The following is a 21174-nucleotide window of genomic DNA, read 5'->3' on the forward strand; positions in this document are numbered from 1 at the left end:
CCAATGGCTCCACCGACTACTGGGAATGACAAATATACTGCTACCTCATCCGGGTTCAATGTTAGTCTTCGCGATGCCGGTGGGGCTCGCCTCCGTTTATGGTCTGTGTGTATTCTTGCGCCTCAATCCCTTTGGTAGTAGCGCTGTATGCTTCGACGATATTGACCAAACTAATGGTGGCTTCATCAAGCTGGGCGATATCAGACTCATTATTGGCCATTCACTGAGTTACCCTAGATAAACAGGCTCACTACTTGAGCAACACTTCTTAGATGATACATCGACCAGTTGTCTACAAGGCGAGTACTTTGCTCCCTTCCAAGTTAAAAGATTATAGAGCTTATATCTATTTGAATATAAACTTTATCCTCCTTTATTAAAATTTTCCAGCGTGCTGCTGAACACGGCGAGCTCTTGAACAAGGTTTTTCTTGCAATTTAATATTAGCCAACACCTGCTCATGAAAGAAAATCACTCTCAGATATTCTATTTTTATTTGGAGGGGGAAGAGGGGGGATGGGGGAGTATGCATTGAGGCTGCTTCCGAGGTTTTCAGAAGTCCCCAACATCCCATTACCGAAATCCCTAACTGAAAAAAATCCACATGATTCACTAAAGTATGTGATGGAAAGTGGACCTGTATTTTCACATTCTAATCCATCTCGTCGAGATTATCACGATTGTCTGACGAGTGTGCTCGATACTTCGATGGGTGGTCCAAAAAGACAGTTTCGTTTTCTATAAGAGCAACTGGACAGCTAAAATAAACCTTGCCTGTCTCTTGCAATATTGGCCGTGCATTGTTCTCTATTTACACTCATTAGAGCTACCGTCAAGTCATCTAAGACAGCAGGCCTCCAGCATGTTTCAATCCAAAGCAATCCTAACACAGGACATTTGGCGCCGCGACCATGACCTTGTGGCCCCCGCCTCCAAACGAGACATAGCTATACATTACGAGAGAGCAAAATCGATGTGTCGCCACAGCGGTGCGTGCATAGTCTTGATTAGAGAGCATCACTAAGATACTTGGCAGGTCTGACACAACATGACATCGAGGATCTGACCCCCAAATTCTGGAATTTCCATTTTGATCGTGAGTTTGATAACCCTTAGCATACTCTGGGGCCATACTGAATAAGCCAATTGAGTGATTGCTGCCCGCGACATGACGGCATTCATTATCGCAGCGATACACATAAACCTTTGCATAGGAACACTTTGCTCTTTCGTCAAAGAGCGTCCCGATCTACAAGACTTACTCGATAAGCTCTTGAATTTTGATATTTGTGGTGAATTCATGTTGACCGAAGTTGGCCATGGCTTGGATGCTCGCAACCTGGAAACAACTGCAACGCTGCTGCCGGATGGCTCCTACGATTTGGATACTCCTCATGCAGGAGCTTCAAAAGCAATGCCTCCGACAACACCGTATTGCGAAATGCCCCGCGTCGCCATAGTGTTCGCTCGACTCATGATTGACGGACAGAGTCATGGCGTGAAGCCCTTCCTTGTGTTCCTCAGCGATGCAGGGGGGATGAGGCCCGGGATTACGTCACGTATTCTTCCTACAAGACCGGGTACGAAACCGCTGGACCACTCTCTGACAACTTTTAGCCATGTGGATCTGCCCTCATCGGCTTTGCTCGGTTCTTCTTCAAAACCAAAGAACGACCGTGTTGAGTTTTTACGACAGATTTGGCGTATAGCAGCTGGAACGCTGTCTCTCTCTATCATGGGCATTTCGGCTATCAAGGTCAGCACACGCATAGCTGCTGTCTATAGCGAAAGAAGGACTATCACATCAACCGATGGGCAAGCAGGAAAGAAGATTATGAGCTTCACTACTCAGCAACATCCGATCGTCGAGGGATGGGTTCATGGGAAGGTCTTGCATGCATTCGCTCACTGGACCATAGATATGTGCCCTGATCTAACTGACCCCATGCAGCACGCGCTTGCCACCATTTTCAAGGCGACTGTAGTCAGAGCCTCTCAAGTCCTGAGGTCTCTCGCTGAAAGATGCGGGTGGCAAGGTCTCTTCGCGTACAATCAAATAAGCGAGCTGGATCTAACATTTCACGGAAATTCAATTGCCGAAGGCGATACATTGGTGTTGTGTATTCGTATGTACCATTGGCATTTGCCTGCTGGCAGTCGCCTTTACTTCACAAGTAAGCTGACCATTTCCGTTCCTAGGCTTCATGTCAGAGCTTTTGGGGGGGAAATTAGATCTCCCACAGGCGCGGAACAGATCGTCTCGCTTGGCGCAACGCGAGGAAGACTTACTGGCAGACATGAAATCGCGGCTTGAGAGAGTCGGGGGTTATGAGGAACATCGTGGCGCTTCATTTGATCGTCACATTCTACCTCGATGCCGATTGCTGGCCGAAGCAATCGGGAATCGCATGGCCTATGAGGCCGCCGAGAACGCGGGGCTCTCGTTGGATGTACTGTTGTTGTATGAGCGGATCTGCCTGTGTGAGGATTTAGATCCTATGCCTGCGCCTGGGCGAGCAGTCCAGGCATATGCACCCTCTCGAGCTTCTGAGTCCTACAATGCAGTCTTGGCCCAGATCAGATCGGAATCTGCTTCACAATCTGATTTAGACGATTACGTGACAGCACCTATCACTTCTGATGAATCGTGGGAATCATTTATGAACGGTCTACGTGCGTTCAGAAACCTGGACGAGGTCCCGGCGCTTCCTTCGAAACTATAAAGACTGGCAGGTGTTCGCCCAATCATCAATATCGGTCTCTTTTAATCCTTAGCTAGTTTAGGTGATACCTTGCGACAGATACTCATGTGTCCAGAGATTAGTTTAGGGGAGATCCTACGGCTCCTTATCAAAAGAAAGGATAAATACATACCATTTGTGCAAAGGTATCACCTCCCTTTCGTCTTCTAGTGCGAGGAAAAGATAAGCATCTTCTCATATTTTGTTGCTCGACTCGCCATATGTTATCGGAACCAGGAAAATGGGTGGGTAATTCCTTGTGTTTGCCCTTGTGTGCTATATGCTCAAGTGTACTTCCCTGTATTCTTCTACTTCTTCTTCTTCTTCCTTCCATTCAACTTTGCTATCTTACTCGGATGGGATTGAACAAGCTGCCTGGAATCACTAAAATTATACTAAGGAAACTAAGATCTTATTCGTCCTTTTACAAACTGATTATGTGATTTCAAGAGTACACTTGACATTACGAGCAACCGAGCTGTTGACACATATACCATAAGCTAGGCGACCGCCGCAAAGGGCCATAGTTCATTCAAAATCTTTCGTTTTCTTTGCAGCGCCAGGCCGAAATATCAGAATTGAGTTACATATACCTGATGTATGGGATGAGCGGCTGGATAATTGTGCAACAAGATGCCAATGAAGATCAAACACTGTGCCAGGACTCGCGCTTCTGAACGGTACACCCCCCATTCCAAAGAGACAGTGTACTTTACTCAGAAGATTCCACGACCAAGGCACATTGACATCTGCACATACCGTTTGAAAACTCGGGGATTGTAAGAGACAGCACATTCAGCCATGAAAAGAGGTAGCTTCATTCAATACTAGGATGAATGCTAACTTGACCTGTCAAGACGCCAATAGAAAACGGAACTATGGAGACAGAAAATAGATATTTATAAGATAAGGCAAACGATGCCTATCACCAAAGCATTTACATATGTATTGTCCAGATAAAGGGAACATCCTTGTGAAGTATAATTGGTCTATTCAAGAGTCTACGTTAACCCGTGAACCTGACTAGCTGAATGAAAACTCTTCCTGTAACCCTACAGAGGAAATGCAAAGACGTAGTGAAGGATACATGGATGTCCGTACTGATGGAGAGAGGTGGCCATCGAGGGCACTCCAAGTTTATATCTGGTGAGATAGAAAGCCTAGTCACCAGAGAGCACGTAACAGACTCGGAGGAAACATAGAAACCAAGATGAAAGATGGACACGAAAGTCTAAAACACACCAAAACACGGCAAACAGGGCAAAGAATGACAAGGGCGCCCTGCTAGTTAACTACTCACCATGACTTGCCCGACCGCCAAGTCGGACACCAGGCTGATGATTCATTAGTGATCCGAAACTGAGCCCTTCTGGTGTTTGGAAAGGGAAAGGGTGTCTTTTATAAGTTTTATTTTATTAAGCTATTCAAAAAATTATCTGTACTTGTTATATATGTACAACTTTAACTTATTTATTACAATTCATTGTACAGTATTGAGCACTCGCACCTTCCGGTCTGAAACAACATGCTCTTTATAAAGTCTAGAGTGGGGCCTTCGAGCTACATGGGCTGTACTTCAAAATACGATTTTTGTCAGAAATGGGCCGGCTTGTGAGTGCGTAAGCAATTTCTGGCTGGACGAATGAAGTACTTAGAAGTATCGCTGCTGCCTGAAATTCCGGGGCGCGAAACTGGGGAAGTGGGGATACGATGGCAGTGCGAGTCATGAGTACTGTCGCTTACATCGATGAAGAATGTACATCAGTATGTCCACTTTCAGTATAGACATGAGAGTACACAGTGCGACTGACTACTTATGCTCGGCTTATGGGGCTTTGTACTACAATCAAGAGTTATTGTAGGAGAGGAAGGTGCAAGTGCTCGATACTCTAATACAATTACTCTAACTAGTTCATATTAATTTAAAGACAATGATTCTAGATTTAAAATATTACTAAACTTAGTAATTAATTCAGTATCTAATTATGATATTTAGCCCTTTATATTTCAATACACTAAAACTGTGACGCCTATTTTATGGTTAGGTCATAAGTTGTGATTACTGTTTAGACCGCTTACCCTGCTAAATTATCATTATACTAGAAGACAATAGCACTTCACTCCACCACGTGGTCTATTTTAGAGAATGGGGTAGCATTTATCACTCATATGTACGTTCATTGCCCAATTTTTGTCCCAAGCGCACATTTATTATACTCAAATGAACTCTCAATAGCGCCCCTGTAAACTTTCAAGACACTATTCAATCCCGCAACTGGAAACCGAGTTCGCGAAACAACCATGCAAACAAACCGCTCAAAACTGGGACTCCTCTCGCCTGGCCCGTCGCGCAGACCAAGCTGTAACATCTAGGTTTTGGCTTATGAGTATCATCTTGATTTGTAACGAAATGTAGTTCTAGTAGATCTCATGAGATTTTAGTAATTATGCAGCCCGCAGGTAGCACATGGGATTCCAACCGCATGTGTATTGTGTCCTAACCTTTTAGCGGTCCCTGTCCTTGATGGCAGGATTTGATTGATGACAACATATTTCTCCCGTAATTTCTGCAGCCTTTTCATGAGCGCAGTGTCATGGTTAACTGGGGTCCAGCGTTGATTGTATTCTGTTAGGATATCCTTCCATGACGTGTTTTTCAGTCTTTCTTCGAAGATGAATCGTTCGCTCGGCAATAGGCATCTCAGGATATTTTCATATGAGTAGATATTTGCGCTTATAGGTGGGTTTGTCTGGGCGGATTGCTGGTAAACGGTGCTTTGGGTGGACGTGAATAGGGTTGTGTCCGACATTGAGTGATCAATGGAGCTATAGTTGGTGGGGTATTGTAGAGGGTGTAAGACAGGACACAAGCCGTGGCCTTGACAACATGGATAACCCCAAGGACAGGAATTCAGGGTAACTTCCGGTACCATATCGTAGAAAGGAATGTTTTCAGTGGGAAGGGCGGAACTACTCAGTTGTGTCCGGGGCACAGTCTGTGCTGTATCTTGGGATGGAGGCGCTGGCAAGTCGGCAACAGGAACTGAGTGCGGTGGAGGAACTAAGCCAGATGGCTCGAAGGGCTGGGTAGTGCTGAGGTGTGGATGTATGAATGTCCCTTGCTGCCGCGACAAATCATAGTCCATCTCAAAAGCTAAATGTTGAGCCGCGATGCGACGGTGTCGTGAAACTTGATAAAAAGAAACGGGGAAAAAATGAGGAAAACTGGATTTGTGACAGCTTCAACAACTTTACTTTTCGTTCCTATCTGGCGCTGTTTTTCTTCTTATAATGCATCGCACATTCAGTACCCGCCTGTGAGCCATACTGTCGGGACGTCTGCCTCTCGTTGTGTTGGTTCAGAAAGCAATACTCAGTACCGATCACCAACAGCATTTTGCTACTGCCTTCTGTCATGGATATTGAACCCCTGCCTGGGACCAGTAAGTCGCAAGCGCTGCCCTCGTTATGAATATGATGACTCCACCCACCCATGTCAAACCAACATGATCAGGCCAAATCATTACCCCTTCAAGGCAAGTGTCCGAGTACCAAGACGCGATCCGTATCGACACTTTGCTGAGGGGCTTCACCTGATAGTGTACAGGAAAGATTTTGACTTTATTAAGCTACCAGGCGGAGCAGGGGAGCTGCAGCCGGAGACATGACGAAGGCGATTGGTGAGGGTGAAGAAGCTTGAGAGGTCTGCAGAAGCCTCATGATTCTTTAATCCGCAAGTGACAACTTCAGCTCCCGTGGTAATCAACTCGATTCATCAGAATCCTGCTTCTATCGGCCGCCTTTCGGTATGTAACGAGGTCAGTATCATAACATCGCGTACTTCAATATGACGAGAATGAGCAGAAAGGCTGGGTATTACTAATTTAGTGCTGTGAAATCGAGGTGGAGAGTGACAGGGATCAGAGCCTGTCCTTGAGGGTTAAGAACAAAATATTTGTGAAGCATTGACATTCATGGGTCCGGTCATTGCGTCAAAGCGAAACACGAGGTCATGTAGATTGACTAGCCTTTTCAGGGTGAAGGAAGACAGACCCGCCTCGATAAACGAGACTGCTCATGTCGCTCGGCTTCTCGCTGCTGTCTTTTCCAATCAGACCCATTACCGACCAGAGTGAAAAGACTTTGATATTGGAATGAGCGACCATGGGGATGCGACATATAGGATGAGTGACTATAGGTTCAACTTCGATAACGAAGTTTTGCGCCGCTTCGACGAATTAGTATGATCATCCAGCTTATCAATGTCTCACGACCAGACCTGATGAGAAGCTTGGCAGCATGCAAGATTGAAACGAGTTGACCAATGCAGCCGTTGAATGTTACAATCAAGACACTTTCTTTAGTTCGTCGACTAGCTTGTAAATCTGGCCTCTGCAACCGGGCCCTGAGTCAGTCGCACCCCAAGCTCAATTTTAAATCGCGCGGCGTGCTACCCCGGAAGTCTTCCCGCGCCGTGCTACCCCGGAAGTCTTCCCGCGCCGGATCTTACGGACATGGTTAATTGCTACTGTAATGTTAAATCCGGCAATTCCCGAAACAGCGGCTGCATCATCGAGATTCGAGGCTTCCGCTTCCCAACAACCATTCCGCTCTGGAAGCCACCCTATTCAGCCAGCCGTCACACATCCAAGCTAATTAAAACGGACACTGAGTTGTAGAGTGCTGCCGTACGAGCGACAATGCAGCCGTACTCTTTCAAAGATCTTTGGCCCCCTCATTCAACCCAGAGTATAAGCTTCGCGGACCCTGGTGGGTTAAGATTAAAAGAGACAATCTTGCCAGAATATGGTATTGCTCAAGAATCCTGGGCGCGCCGTGGTTCCGTGATACATCCGCAGCCTTGACGCACTTGAGATGAGCCTCGCTTCCACCAGATAACGTCAAACTTGGGCAAGGAGCGGGTTTCCACGCGCCGCTTCTAATAGATTCTCCAGATGCGTGCCTGGTTTCTGACTAAAATGTATTGCGCGACTGACTCGGGCGATTCCAAGAGGCTGGTGCAGGTTATAGGCCGTTAATGTGCCGACCGTGGGGGCACCGTTGCTTTTTGCCCTGTTGCTCATTTGGTTCCTGGATGGCCGCGTGTCCCAGACCCCGACAAGGCTCAACATTGATCTTCTTATTGGACGTCTACCGTTAGTCGATACTCTACTGCATGCAACAAAGACGACCATCCTCTCTTCTCGTAAGTGCCAGAACTCATCTTTTCTTGTCGCTGATTGTTGAATCTTCTTCGAATAGACACCACTTTCTTACAAATTTGAAGCTGTAGAATGGGTATTAAGTCGTTGAAATGAATTGGAGTTCATATCAGAGCCAATCAAGTCAACTACACTCTACTTTGTAGCCAGAGCACAGTTTAATGAGTTGCGAAGATAAAACAAACTTAGGTTGATTGGCTAGGTATTCAGTTAGCACAAAACGAGCAGCCCCGTGGGGGTCTAGCCCTACTAAGGTTAGCCACACCTAAATTCCAATCCTCTTTCATTTCGATCCCCGCCTCATTCATTGTATGACGTGATTGGGCACGGATAAGCCGGTTAGAATAACAGCTCGCATCCGCATGATTGTCTGGTCCTGTGACGCTGGCGTCTTGGCAAGCAGTCGGTAGTTCAACAAGCCTCCGGGTATGGGGGTCCGTGAATTAAATAGAACATCTAACCCGGTTTTACTAGGACGCTAAGACTGATGAGGAATAGTTATAGTGGTTGGATTTGTAAACTGATGAGCACAATGGGGCTAATTTGTGACAGCGCTTACTAGCTGCAGCAGACTAGATTGGTCGATCAGCGACCTGGATGTTACTTACCAATCTTCTCTCTCAATCTCTCTTCGATCATTCTGGCAACCGCAAGGATGTAAAGAACGATTAACGCACTGGGAAGGGAACATGTTATTCTTTTTTTTTTCTTTCTTTTTTTTTTTAGAATGAGTCTCCAAAGTGTCAAACTTGTGAAGAAATCGATAGATACGGGTAGAAGTACGAGGTGAATTATCAAAAATGGTTCCGTCCATGGGCTAAGAGCTTAAGACCAGCGGAGCATTAGAAGACCCACATTGGCCTCCGATTGGTGGCACGGACGAAGGGAAGAAGGCCGAGCTGCTGCATGGATGCCGATGAATGAAAACTTTTCAAATGCTATATTGAAGATGGAAAGACTAATCTTATGATGCTAAAGGTCTACCTGACGGTGTGTATCACAGCTGGCTAAGTGTAAGGTATGTACCTCGCAGTAGATGGTCACCATGCCAGACTTCCATAGTCAATTTAGGCATAGAAAGGCCGCTATAGGGTAATACACTGTCAATTACGTCTTCGTGGCCCACGAGCTATCAAGTGCTGAGAGCCTGAAGGAAGTTAATAAGTCAAGCTGTAAATCCCAGCATTTGCGTTACTCAAAATTTGGTTTTGTATGGAAGCAAATGTCGGATCATGTCTTCAAATACACTAACATCACATTTACCGAGGCATCGGTTCGACTTTCCCCGCTGAACAATAAACCTCAACAGAGGGTGCCATAAGATGAGAACAGATGCGTGACAATTTAAAGACAGTAGAAAGAGAGCAAAGAATCTGATGATTCATAATCACAAGAATACTAAACAATTTCCGACTCTAGTTCGATCAAGGTTTATTTTTGAATTGTAATTGCCAGCTTATTTATCCCTTAATGTTTCGGCCGTTGAAGATGACTTTATTTTAATTGTAAAACCAATACATGGCTGCGTAGGAAGTGCTATCAACTCCTTTCGTCTTGCATCCGTGAGAAGCACCGCTGGCTGTCAGAACACGGTAGACAAAAGAAATTCCGTGGCTGCCGCCAGCATCACCAAGGAAGAGCCAGTCCACAGCACCAGTGCCATCGGGTCCAGACGGGGAAGAACCAGGAGCTTTGATACCGTCAATCTTCTTTGCAATCAGCAGTTGACAAGCCTTGTCAAGGTCGAAAGTCGGAACACCGACAGAGTTGAAGTAGTGATGGCCAAGGTAGGAGATCTTCTTTGAAAGGCTCCTAACCTTGAGATCCTGTTTCTTGGGAAACGGTTTGATGGGGGAGGCTCCGATACCATTTTCATTGAGATTCAGAGGAACTTTCAGCGTGTTTAGAACCTCACCTGGGAGCGAAGCCCATTCGGCTTGGGTCAGAGATGAGTGGCTTTGTCCGGGGTAGAGATGAGTGACATCGTAAAGGACAGCTAGAGCACCGACAGATGTAGGAGTGGTGTCGGTATCGGCGCAGGTGTAGTTTTGAATACCAAAGCCAAGCGCGATATGCTTGAGAGCCGCTCCCTGAGACGGTTCAGGGAGCTCAGAAGCTGTAGGCTACGTCAGTTCAACTGAAATCTTTTCATATGTCTACATGGCGGACTTAATTCTTACCACCACCATTGTTTGGAAGGGTGGGATTTGGCTTTGCGGGCATGCCACTTTGACTTGGACATAACTTATCAATTGGCGGCGAAGCTAAAGCAAAAGCAGCTAAAGTAAAGGTGACGGAAAGCTCAGCTAGCATGGTGACACTGGGTGCGTAATAGTGTCGGAAGGCGAGCGATAATATTGTGGACGATGTGACTAAATAAGGGAACTTACCCCCCAAGTAAGGGAGAATGGGTTAAAAGATGTGGTGATCTTTATAATAGTAGCAGCCGTAAGAGCAGCATTACAAACACGGGGCGTTTCTTCGTAAGTGCTTATTTGATGAGTGATGAACCGAACAAGCATTCTCAATCCCGCCCTGCTTGTGTGCCTCAAAACAATTCCTTGAGTGGTGTATGTTGAAATGAAGCCCCGAATTCAATCATAATTTTGCTTTTCTAAGGCGTTGCCCCTTGGCACCCTTCAGCTACTACCTGTACCGGTCCCAGATCAAAGGGCTAGTAATGCTGCTACACAGACAAACTCCAATTCACAGAGCCGTCAGCCCCATTCGTTTCTCAAGGGATCATCGTCTAGTAAACACCATCGCAGCCTGTAGGGTGGCTGGGGGTATAGTGGGGTAGGTACATGCTGCGGGTATATTTCTTCCGGGCACCCTTTTTACGATTGGTTATGGCGGGTCATTTTATCCAGTTTTTCCTGCCCAATTAGACCGATACAAGTTTTGTTAGGTTTTACTGTGAGGGGTATCATAAAGAAGATATGACATTTCTTTACTCTCAGTTGCTGCCCTATAACTCTACCAACATAAACCTCAAGGATTACCGCAGGTTTACTTCCCATAATGTCTGGAATCTTTGCGCTATCTCAGGAGGTTTGGGATCGTATCTTTAATTATCTTGATTTGGGCAACCTCGCCAGCGCGTATGAATGTAACATACACATACGCAGCCGTGTGGAAAAGTTCTTTTCGAACTGTTACTATACATCAAAACCAGACACACCTGCGGGACCGTGCGGCGACCCATACCAGATTATTCAAAGATTCTTATCTCTTTTTGATAGTCAAGCCTATCTAGCAGCTGACGATATCCTGGCCCAGTTGCACAAGAGTTCGGATCGTGGCGGACCGTCGTGGAAAGAGGCTGTGGCAATAGCGCTTATGGCACGACGCTGCTATGATGCATCCGAATATTTTTATTTGTCCAGTCTTGAAAACCTCCCTTCCCACAAGGATACAAAACGCAACGCGTTTTTGACTGCAGCACGTTTTGGCCGGGACCCGGAACCTGGTGCAGAATTGAAGCCGGACGATAAATGCTGGGCATCTACCTGGATGGCTTATCATGGTAAAGTCAATGATATAAAAGCCCTAGAAATGAGTGGAGAGCAGTTCACAAACGTCGAAGCCTACAATCCGGCCACCATGGCGGCCATATCTGGGCACATCGATACCTTGAAACATTTGGATTCTGTCGGCTTCGACTTGTGGCTACATGCCTATCAGGGTCCCAATGTACCTAGTTCGCCATTGGTCGCAGCCTTAGAGCGCGGACATGAGTCGGTGGTCGAATATCTATGTGGAAATGGTAGCATACAGCGGTTGACAGATGACCAAGTCTTCCATGCCTGTAGAGCTGCTGCCAGTAACGGCCACGTTCATGTCCTTCGTCGAATAGAAAACTGCTATCCCAAGGAGACCGATGACTGGTGGTACAATCACGCCGGCGTCGGGGGTGGATTATATCCCAATCGAATTGATTGGTATATCTTCGGCCCTGAGAAACCGTTGAAAGAATCAGAACGTGCTGCCATGCTGCAGCATTTCATCCTGAAAGAGTTGTACGATATCCATGCCACCGACCGGGATGGCAACAATGTCTTACACCTTGCTGCAGCTGAAGGGAGTCTTGATTTATTCCGGCAAATATGGAATTCTGGCGCCGACGGGTATCGGCCCAATAACGCCGGACAGTCTCCGATCGAATCAGCAGTAAATGGTGAAAGCGGCATTGCCAATTGGCTATCAAAGGAGCAGCGCGTGAAAATACCCATCACAAGGAATGAAAAGATCAAGCCGGCGAGGATGATAATTGAAGCGCAGCGTCAGCTCAGGATACAAGAAATCATCGTCCGACTCTTGCATAATTATGGGAAAAAGGACATCCCAGACAAAGAGGGATTAAAAGTGATCCTGGAGATCATCAATAAGCAATGGGCTATAGAAAAGATGGATGAAAAGCTTGCTGATATCTGGGTACACCATTACTCCTTTACCGCTATGAATGCGTATATCGATAAAGCTTCAAAGGTCTTGGAAGCCATTTCTTCATCCGAAACCTTGTTCAACATTTTGTTCAGAAATCTTGAAGATAGTGGGTGGTTTATAAGAAAATCCGAATCCAAGGAAGCCAAAGTAAAGTACAGAAACGGTGCTGAAGAGTCGCGCAGAGATATAACTGGATTTCTTTTCGCCTTCATTAGCGTATATTCCGAACCACAATTGGCTAAGATCATTTCGGGTCTACCTAGTGCAGATTTGGCGGAAATCAAGACTTATCGCCAAAGTAAAGAAGGGGAAATGTTAAAGGCTGGAAGTGAAGCCGCAAGCGGGCATGAGAACAAGATCAGGTTGTGCTTCGAAGAGAACCTTCGAAGACTGGACGAGTTATCCAAATACAGATAGTTCGCAAATCGCATGGTGAAATGCCGCAAGAGGAATTTATTGCATATAAACTACGTTGATTGAAGTACTTAGCAAATCAACTCAAGCAGCCCTGCCAGTGAATACCCTGGAAGTACCCCGAGTCAAGATAGAGGGCGACAGAGGCCATTTGGTGAGATCAAGGAGTATGGTTGCGCTTCTAGAAGCCAAGAGACGTCTCAAAGTTGCGGATGGGAAGTAGGTGATGCCAGATCAGGGTTTGGCACAGATGACGTGTGAGACTATCTTGGCGAGAGCAACAGATCCATTGGAAGAGTTCCTGGGCGAAAGGTATATGACCAGTTTCTCAGTTGATCTAGCAGTGGCTAACTGTAGCCGTGCGAGGCTCATAAACGGCTACACAGCAGTACGTATAATTTCTACAATTTGATGTACAGGACGCGTATATCGATGACTTAACAACTGTGGTGACGATGTCTCTGCCACGGAAGATCACAGCGACGCAGTGGTTTGACTTGAGTACGAAAATGTGCAGGGAGGCTGTTTTTGACGATCATTTCCAGCGACTTTGACGTATCTCGTTGACTGGGACGCGTCCGTCGCAATGGCGGAAAAATAGGGATTCCTTTTTTTGTCCCTTACTAGGAACCGATCGCCGCCTTGTTTAGTTTTAGTTAGGCACTTGACTTGTTAGCCGATGAATGAATCATATAACGACTGTGTAGTGAATTTCGAGTCCACTTTTGAACTTAAATTTGTCTTCTCCCCTTTTGTCTAAACCGTCCTTGATCCTAACAGACCCACAGCAACCAGGTCTGTAAACACGAAGAATTGATTACCACTGTGATTGTTCGCGTATCACAGAGTGAATCATTAATTCATGGTATAAAAATATCCCGATAGCCTCGACTGAAATTGGTTGCCACTCGTTTTTCACCAAAAAAATGGGTATGCACGAGCTAACAAGGGTTGATGGGGCTACTCCTGTACATTCCGTGGAGATTCTGAAGGGACCCCTGCTAAGGTAGGCCTAGACCTCCTCGATCGCACAAGACAAGCATTATCCCTCAGGATCAGTGCGCTCTTGATGCCTTGGCAATAGACACTTGCCAACTCAAGTACAAGAAACTCATACAGAACAGAACTTCTATATGCGGGGATGAAGTGAGGAGATCTCAGCTCTCTTGGTAGCAACTACGACGACAAAATAGCTAAAACTTCCTCTTTTATCAGCCAGACGGGGTACCACTCTCAATATAGACTCACCTATACACAGATGTCGCAATGCCCATGACACAATCTGCCTATGCCCATCCGACCTCCTTACGCGCTCTGATCAAGCCCGAAGAAGACTGGACCAAGATATCAGATTTTGGCAAGCGGAGGAGGATGCAGAACCGCCTTGCTCAGCGCAAGTACCGTAAGTTGGATCCTGTCGATTCTGGGTCTTTGTATTCACCAGGAAAAACTCGAGAGAAAGCCATTCGAGCTGGTCGAGCATAACTAACGCCCGAAGACAGGAAATAAAGTCAAGCGCCTTGCTGGTTCCTCTGACGATGTAGAGGCTGACAAGCCCCGTCAAAAGCCAACCAAATGCAAGCGCCGTTCCTCAGCATCTCGCAGTAGGAAACCACGCTCTACAGGTCCCAGAATACCTGGCGTCTCTCAGCATCAATTCAATTCACCTGTGAAGCCTACTGGCGAGCCTGGCTTTCCCGACACCTACGACGACCAAATCAGCTCCAACGAACAATTCCGCTTGGGTTGCCCTGTCAATCCTGCTTCCATTGAGATTCCCCTTCCTCTCTATGACTTTACTCAGCCCGACATAGACATTGTAACCGCTGGTGAATATGCTGCCAGCACAATGTCCTCCACAGTGCCCATGCCACCTTCTCTTGCAACACATTTTAGCGACTCCATCAATTCAGAGACGTACCCCAGCAGCGATGGATTCAACCCGTACATGGCCTACAGTAACATGACTCCTATGGAACTCAATTATCTCAGCCTATACGACCAGCTCTATCTTCATGTGAGTCACGCCAGTAAAACATTGCATGAGGCTGCACGAGCTCCACGATGTTAATGAGGTTCGCAGACTCCATCCCCGTTCTATTCTTCGGATCAATCTGTCGATATCTTACAGGCTGGTCTCGACTGTTCAATTACGCACAACTAGAAGATATAAAGAAATTTTCTTTTTCTTGAGGTAATACTTATGTAGTCTAAGCGCCTGAGCATATGGTACCCAGTAATAAACTAAAGGCGGATTGGGCAAGGGATAGGAAGAATGAGGGTGACCTCCGATTTGCCGCTGCTGAGATGTTTGAAGCAAATAAATGCAGTTTTATTGAGGCACCCTCTCAAATATGGCCCAAAGGAAACAACTCAATACATTTATCAAAAGAAACAAGATGAGTGAGCGAGGAGATCAAGGACTACTCTTTCGGTATATTAGAGAAAGCGAAGCCGACATACATCATTCAAGACATTCGTGGCGTCAAAAATGGACGTCATCCCTGGACATGATTTGCACCTGTTTCAAATCCTTCTCTTAACCTGCTTGATCAACCCCAAATAAAAGATATTAAATAGGGTCTATCAAAGTCTGAGGTGTGAGCAAAATAAGGGTTTCTCTTCCATTTTCTGGTGACTGTGCCTTCAGGCCGTCAATGAAACTCGCATCTTGCTTAGTTTAACCGAGCTAGTAATCGTTTGTCAGCGGGTAATACGCCGCACGGTGTGAACGTTGCATTATCCTCCATCCATAAATTCTCAATAGTGGAACAAACTTGGGACGTGTAATTATTCACATGGCTCCAGTTGGGAATACTAATCAATCTTTCGGGCCTTCATCTCCGTGCCTACGGCAGGTTTGTGAAAAGATTGAGGGGCGGTACCACAACAAATGACTTGGTCATACAATAGCCCTTCAGAGACTGCCTATGAAATTTCGAAACTAAACTCGCGTCTTCTGGATCATACTTTAAAAGATGTTCAGTACACAGGGATCGAGTCTCAGCCCGTTCCAATACCCTCATCAAACCTTGCTCTCCTCTGTTCAGATCCCCCTAACAAGACTGAAACTTTCCCTGCTGTCACAGTCCCTACGGAACGTTGGTTCTCGAAACATTGGTGCCAGGCGCTCACTCACTATGGAAGATAAAGGCGGCAGTGGAAACCCAGCTTGGCAGCAGCAGTGGGTTGAATGGACCAACGTCTTACCGAGCAGCAACACACAATACCTGCTCATCTGCCTTGGCTACGTCATAATATTTGCATATCATACACGGCACAGTATCTCAGCTTACTATGGACACTCACGTACAGAGAAGTCCCTGGCACTGGCCTTGCATATTCTGGCTGCTACCTTTGAGCCTAAGCGATACTACTTACCGAGCGGCAACACACAATATCTGCTCATCTGCCTTGGCTACGTCATAATATTTGCATATCATACACGGCACAGTATCTCAGCTTACTATGGACACTCACGTACAAAGAAGTCCCTGGCACTGGCCTTGCATATTCTGGCTGCTACCTTTGAGCTTACGCGATACTACTTTCGTGCATTCAGAAGAACAGTACAGCCAGATCTCTTCGACACGGCTGCCTGCATGATCCATTCGATCACCAGCCTCCGTCTAGCTAGAACGTTGCGCAGGGGAGACAAAACCACTCGAGCATCGTACCAGGCGCCGGCGATGCTGCGACCAGTGCTATCCTTTGCTGCAGTGGTACGACAGGACGCTTTTGCGCATGAGGCTTGTGTCAAACTTCTCCATGCTTTCTTGTACACCCGACTGCTCATTTTTGTGGCCAAGAGAATTGGCTTGGGGAAGATTCAGTCTCACTCTACTATATACGCTCGAGCGGTAACCCTAGGGGCCATTTTAGCAATTAGGTCCTCGGGTCTTCCGGCAGGAGTGCCGATATACGTCGGAGCGGTCGGCTTAGTTATGGTTTTTAACCAACAAACACCCAGCAATCTCCCTTCATCGGTTCATTTAATGGATGGCATTGAAAGACGTCCTGATACCAGAGTCATCAGGTCAACCTCCGTCAAAATGACTAAGGAAAAAGTTCAACAGGCCGTTACGAAAGTCATCCACTGGCTGGGTTTGTTCGAAATCAAGGGTTTTGAAATGAAGCACCTTTCGCCCGCTATACCTGCAGGTGATATTGATGAATACACCGAGCAAAAGCTTGCCGCTACATGAAGTTTGAGGTCTGGCATTAGATAGCTGATTTCTGATACTTATTGTCATGTGTACCATTCGATGAGCTGACGCTATCATTGCCGGTCGGTTGAAATGGGGAATTTGGACGAGGAAGAGGTAAGAGAATACATAAAATAATATGTCGGTGTGGATTACAGAGACGCTGGAGATCCTGAACTCATTCATAAAATGGTGATATATTACATGCCTCCAGTTCGTCGCCATAAATCTGTGTATTGATTACGTTGTTTCGCAAAATCCTTTCCCCAGTAAATTTATCGTGTCTAAGGGCAATCTTCTGAGTCCAATTTCAGAGGTAACCGCTTAAGCTTTGCTTTCTATTCAATAGGATCAAGTTTTCTAACGGGGTCTGCAGAGCTAACAGGGCATTGGAAGAACTCCAGTGCACTACATTCTCAACCGAAACCAGAGGCAGCCTGGCCTTCTGATCAAAGTCATGGGCCATCTGGCTGCTGTGGTGCGTTGAATTTATCTTGTACTGTGACAGAATATGTCAGAACTCAGAAGCAAACCAGAGCTCGCAGCAGTGCCACTGCCCTGTATCAAGTCCACAATTCTAACCACGCCCCTATCTCATTCTGCGGCCATTACAAACTGGATTGTTTTCGACATTAACGCATTCATATTATCCCGGCCAAGATCAGACGCGACAAAGATCTTTCACAAAAGATCAATCAGGAAGGATCAGAGATAGCGATAATAAACCATGCTCGTAGCCATTGGAGGCAACGGATACTGTGGCAGCCACAATAAGAGTGTCTTGGGTCGTGCTCACAGCTTCTTTCGATCGGGGCTGTACTTGACACCGTGAGGAGCACATGCGCACGAATCGTCCGTCAACACTTTGACCGAACTGTCTCATTGTATGGAGACTGCAACAGAGTGTGATGGGTAATACTGCCTTGTGCGACCCAAGGGCGGTCCAACTAACGGGAAACTTCCGTTTCCTGACCTGCATGTAAGACATGGTAATAGCCACGTCACCCGTGTCTAGCGCTTATTTACGATGTGTTCACGATATGTGGTGTGTGAAAGACCTGCCCCTGCCGAATTCATTGTCTCTGCGCGTGACCTCAAGATCCCTTGTCTGCATGCAACACTCCAGATTATGCCTTTCACTCAACGCTTGTTCATTTCGATGTTTGATGGTCTCTCAAGAGATGATTTATCTTTCATTCATTTTTTTAATCCATATTTCACAAATTTAAATCATACAATTTGACCTCCTCCTCTTTGACGTTGAGGAACTTCCGCTCGCCCTTAAGATTAAAAGAAACTTTTCGGAGTTTATCGTAGTGACCTATGAAGATTTCAAAATCTGAGCGGTTTCGGAATGGCTTTGACACGTGCTTAGCGTCGTTCAGAGTTCTACTGAAGGGGCGATAATCGCCCCGGAGATGGAACGCTTTCAGCTGCCTCGCCGATAAATGGATGTTCTTCTGTGATAAGATTAATACAACTCCCTTTCAAGTCAGGCAAACAAAGAGGTGGTTTCCACTGACTTCATAATTCATTCGTCGATAACGCTGCCCGCCAGAAGCCTGCAGGTTGACTGGCATGCCAATAAACTCGATCTTGGGACATGACCCAATGAGCTTCTGCACTCCGTAGAGATCGAATCGCATGCATGACTGCGGTTGATCTATGACCTCTCGAATATCCAATACCAATAGCCGAAGCATCTTGCCGTGATTCATGACATTTTCGAGCAACGACGAGCGTAAGCGTCGAACAGGTTCGTCGGCTTCATTGGAGTTCGCCATTACTTCAGTGTGATGGACCGAACTTATGGCACCACTCTTACCGGCGAGATGAGACAATCCTCCCAGTCGAAGCGAGAGCTCCTCCAACTCGCACGTCTTACCTAAATACGAGAGCAGTTCCAAAAAAGAATGCCTCGAAAGATGGCCGGCAAAACGTAGAACTTTCAAGGAGCTGAGTTTCTTCGTTTCCAACAAACGCTGAATCAATCGATCGGCACCAGGGCAGAGATTGAGGTCCAGATTACGCAGATTCCATGTTCTGGCAGGTACAAGTTCAGAGACACAAAAACCATGCAGCGATAATTCCTTCAGATGTGTTAAGAGAGTATTTTCAAAGAACGTAGTACCTGGTATTAGATTCCAGGCTGGAATGCTAAGGATGACAGAACCGAGCTGACTGCAATGCGATAAATGCCACTGAACCCATTCAAGCTCTGCCTTGGATCGAATATTTTTGTGAATCAAGCTTCTGAGATTAGGGAAAGGCTGTGTACCTGTAACCCATGGACACTCGCATGAAAAAGTAGTTACTCGCTCAGGAGCAAGCATGATGGCTGAAAGAATTGGACTTAAGAGTTGAGAGTGACCTAGGCTCCAATTGTATGTATTGCCACGATGTAAAATATCAATAGATCTAACCAAACCGCCTAACTGTAGGTTTGTCGATAGCGTCCTTAGGACTAGCATGGTACTGCAGTCAACGATACCAGATGTGAAATTGAGCTGCAGAGTCTGGTATAGAAGTGGCTGGGCGCGTTTGCGGTTTAGCCTACTGCATCTGACCAAGCTGCTGAGATCGCGGGTGGATAGATACCTCGCTAGTATCCAGTATACCTCGACGGGAAGGGAGTCCATGGTGATGATGAAGTTTAGCTACGAAGGTTACCACGGAACTTGATATAGTCAATCTCAGAACGGTCGCGCTGCAAAATAGATCTTCAAGTCTAATTATACTTGTTGATAAGACGCATCATGAAACGGTTCGTACAAGGCTGCCTCATGATGCTTTCTGAGACAAGGAAAATACAAGAATTATGTTATGATAAATGTCACTTTCGACTAAACTGTATTGTCTCATGGAGCCTGATTCTGGGCAAAAGCTGTCAGGGCTACACCCTCCAATTCTGCTTCGTTGGTGATAATCATCTCGGGTTTGTGTCTTGCCAAATGCCCCAATACTTTTCAGTCCGGTTAGCAGCCCGCAGCGCTCCGGAGATACCCTTAAATCCTGACAACATTGTGATAAGTGGTGTGAGTGACTGGATAGCGCGCTGTAGCGCTGATCAAAAACTCGTGCGTTGTTGCAGATGACGACATGTTTCATACATTTGACTGCTGTAGTGGCAAACACTGAATTCTCCTTGTATGTACCTGAGGTCGATGTTGATTCCTTCTTATTGTTAAACTTTTCACTATTTGCTTGTTTCTATTAAAAGTCCATCAGCTTTGAAAGTCGCATATCTTACATATAAAGATTCGGCTTCATTCCAATAAATCATCCCACGCAAGTTTAGAAAGGGCTCCAAGACCTCGTAGTCATGCATATCGACACACTGAATTCTACGCACCCATGGGGTTCTCATCTGACCCCTGGCAGTAGCCCTGCGAGTATCGGATATGATGACTTCACCGATTACGGCACTGATCAAGCGCTTGCATGCCAATACGATACCGAAGAGCAACTTTTCTCTCTAGATTCGTGTTTCGATTCCTTTTTGAAAGTCAACCAGATTTCTCTAGCCCATACGAGCTACCAGACTTATCCCAAAGAGCAGTCTCGCCTTCGATGACCTCACTCGACCGCACGTTCTCTTCAGAAATTGCTGGATATGACTTTTCTACGTCCCACACATTTGCAAGTCCGATTTGGCCTTCCGATGAAAATGAGCACCCCAGAAGCTTTTCAAGCTTTCGGGTGTGGCTAAGGACGTTGATAACCCCTCTAAGTGGGGTCCCGTCGATGATTTGGAGTCACATGGCCCAAAACTTTCACAAACTGGCAGAGCTGGTGGTGGCACGACAGAAAAAGTACCATGTTTGCAGAAATCACCGAGAAGATCTCGGAGGAGGAACAAAGGCAAATCAAGCATCGAGCCACTTCGGACGCTTCAAAGGAATATCACAGGTGTGAATTTCCTGGATGCAGTTGGACATTCCGAAGAAATGAACACCTGAAACGTCACATGAAGACGTAAGTGCACCTTAAGCCAGTGATACCTTCCCTCTGAAGCTTGGCTTTGCTGAAAACCTTCACGTTAGTTTACACAGAGAAGCTCCCGAATCCTTTTTCTGCGAGTTTTGCGGTAAGAATGGCTTTAGCCGTCGTGACAACCTGAAAACCCATCGGAAGCTACATGCACGT

The 21174-nt window shown here is 46.2% G+C and overlaps 7 protein-coding genes across 7 annotated transcripts; 4 read left to right on the top strand and 3 right to left on the bottom strand.

The window, feature by feature from the left end:
• Nucleotides 1–862: 862 nt before the first annotated feature.
• On the top strand, nucleotides 863–2723 carry BKA55DRAFT_595249 (uncharacterized protein; the record flags this gene model as incomplete). The annotated part of the gene is made up of 4 exons (XM_046195775.1): nucleotides 863–989; nucleotides 1037–1096; nucleotides 1215–2126; nucleotides 2200–2723. 4 exons carry the CDS (start codon nucleotides 863–865, stop codon nucleotides 2721–2723), a joined length of 1623 nt encoding a protein of 540 aa, XP_046048278.1.
• A 2169-nt stretch (nucleotides 2724–4892) lies between these two features.
• On the bottom strand, nucleotides 4893–5890 carry BKA55DRAFT_617889 (uncharacterized protein; the record flags this gene model as incomplete). The annotated part of the gene is made up of 2 exons (XM_046196730.1): nucleotides 4893–5168; nucleotides 5244–5890. The coding sequence occupies 2 exons, from the start codon at nucleotides 5885–5887 to the stop codon at nucleotides 5132–5134; spliced, it is 681 nt and encodes a 226-aa protein (XP_046048279.1). The 3' UTR covers nucleotides 4893–5131.
• On the top strand, nucleotides 5752–6580 carry BKA55DRAFT_72040 (uncharacterized protein). Its single transcript, XM_046200990.1, has one exon. The coding sequence runs from the start codon at nucleotides 5957–5959 to the stop codon at nucleotides 6407–6409; it is 453 nt and encodes a 150-aa protein (XP_046048280.1). The 5' UTR covers nucleotides 5752–5956; the 3' UTR covers nucleotides 6410–6580.
• Nucleotides 6581–9432: 2852 nt separating this feature from the next.
• Nucleotides 9433–10518, bottom strand: BKA55DRAFT_646747 (uncharacterized protein). The gene is made up of 2 exons (XM_046197218.1): nucleotides 10144–10518; nucleotides 9433–10079 (listed from the first exon to the last, which is right to left on the bottom strand). Exons 1-2 carry the CDS (start codon nucleotides 10274–10276, stop codon nucleotides 9463–9465), a joined length of 750 nt encoding a protein of 249 aa, XP_046048281.1. The 5' UTR covers nucleotides 10277–10518; the 3' UTR covers nucleotides 9433–9462.
• A 1048-nt stretch (nucleotides 10519–11566) lies between these two features.
• On the top strand, nucleotides 11567–14894 carry BKA55DRAFT_595251 (uncharacterized protein; the record flags this gene model as incomplete). The annotated part of the gene is made up of 8 exons (XM_046195776.1): nucleotides 11567–12515; nucleotides 12940–13042; nucleotides 13181–13211; nucleotides 13243–13324; nucleotides 13709–13753; nucleotides 13807–13881; nucleotides 14082–14225; nucleotides 14326–14894. 8 exons carry the CDS (start codon nucleotides 11567–11569, stop codon nucleotides 14892–14894), a joined length of 1998 nt encoding a protein of 665 aa, XP_046048282.1.
• Nucleotides 14895–15963: 1069 nt separating this feature from the next.
• On the top strand, nucleotides 15964–17219 carry BKA55DRAFT_703817 (uncharacterized protein; the record flags this gene model as incomplete). The annotated part of the gene is made up of 2 exons (XM_046200627.1): nucleotides 15964–16026; nucleotides 16192–17219. The coding sequence occupies 2 exons, from the start codon at nucleotides 15964–15966 to the stop codon at nucleotides 17026–17028; spliced, it is 900 nt and encodes a 299-aa protein (XP_046048283.1). The 3' UTR covers nucleotides 17029–17219.
• Nucleotides 17220–18245: 1026 nt separating this feature from the next.
• BKA55DRAFT_514772 (uncharacterized protein) lies at nucleotides 18246–19667 on the bottom strand (the record flags this gene model as incomplete). The annotated part of the gene is made up of 3 exons (XM_046187988.1): nucleotides 18246–18488; nucleotides 18552–19118; nucleotides 19452–19667. 3 exons carry the CDS (start codon nucleotides 19665–19667, stop codon nucleotides 18246–18248), a joined length of 1026 nt encoding a protein of 341 aa, XP_046048284.1.
• Nucleotides 19668–21174: the final 1507 nt, after the last annotated feature.

This window comes from Fusarium redolens (genome assembly GCF_020744475.1).
Source record: "Fusarium redolens strain MPI-CAGE-AT-0023 chromosome Unknown BKA55scaffold_10, whole genome shotgun sequence".
NCBI lineage: Eukaryota > Fungi > Ascomycota > Sordariomycetes > Hypocreales > Nectriaceae > Fusarium > Fusarium redolens.

What these genes read in the sequence shown, in the direction of transcription:
- BKA55DRAFT_646747 (XM_046197218.1), bottom strand. Translation starts at nt 10,276, where the DNA reads ATGCTAGCTGAGCTTTCCGTCACCTTTACTTTAGCTGCTTTTGCTTTA. An exon ending in CCTTCCAAACAATGGTGGTG is followed by an intron (nt 10,080 to 10,143) that starts GTAAGAATTAAG and finishes CGTAGCCTACAG; the next exon opens with CTTCTGAGCTCCCTGAACCG.
- BKA55DRAFT_72040 (XM_046200990.1), top strand. Translation starts at nt 5,957, where the DNA reads ATGAGGAAAACTGGATTTGTGACAGCTTCAACAACTTTACTTTTCGTT.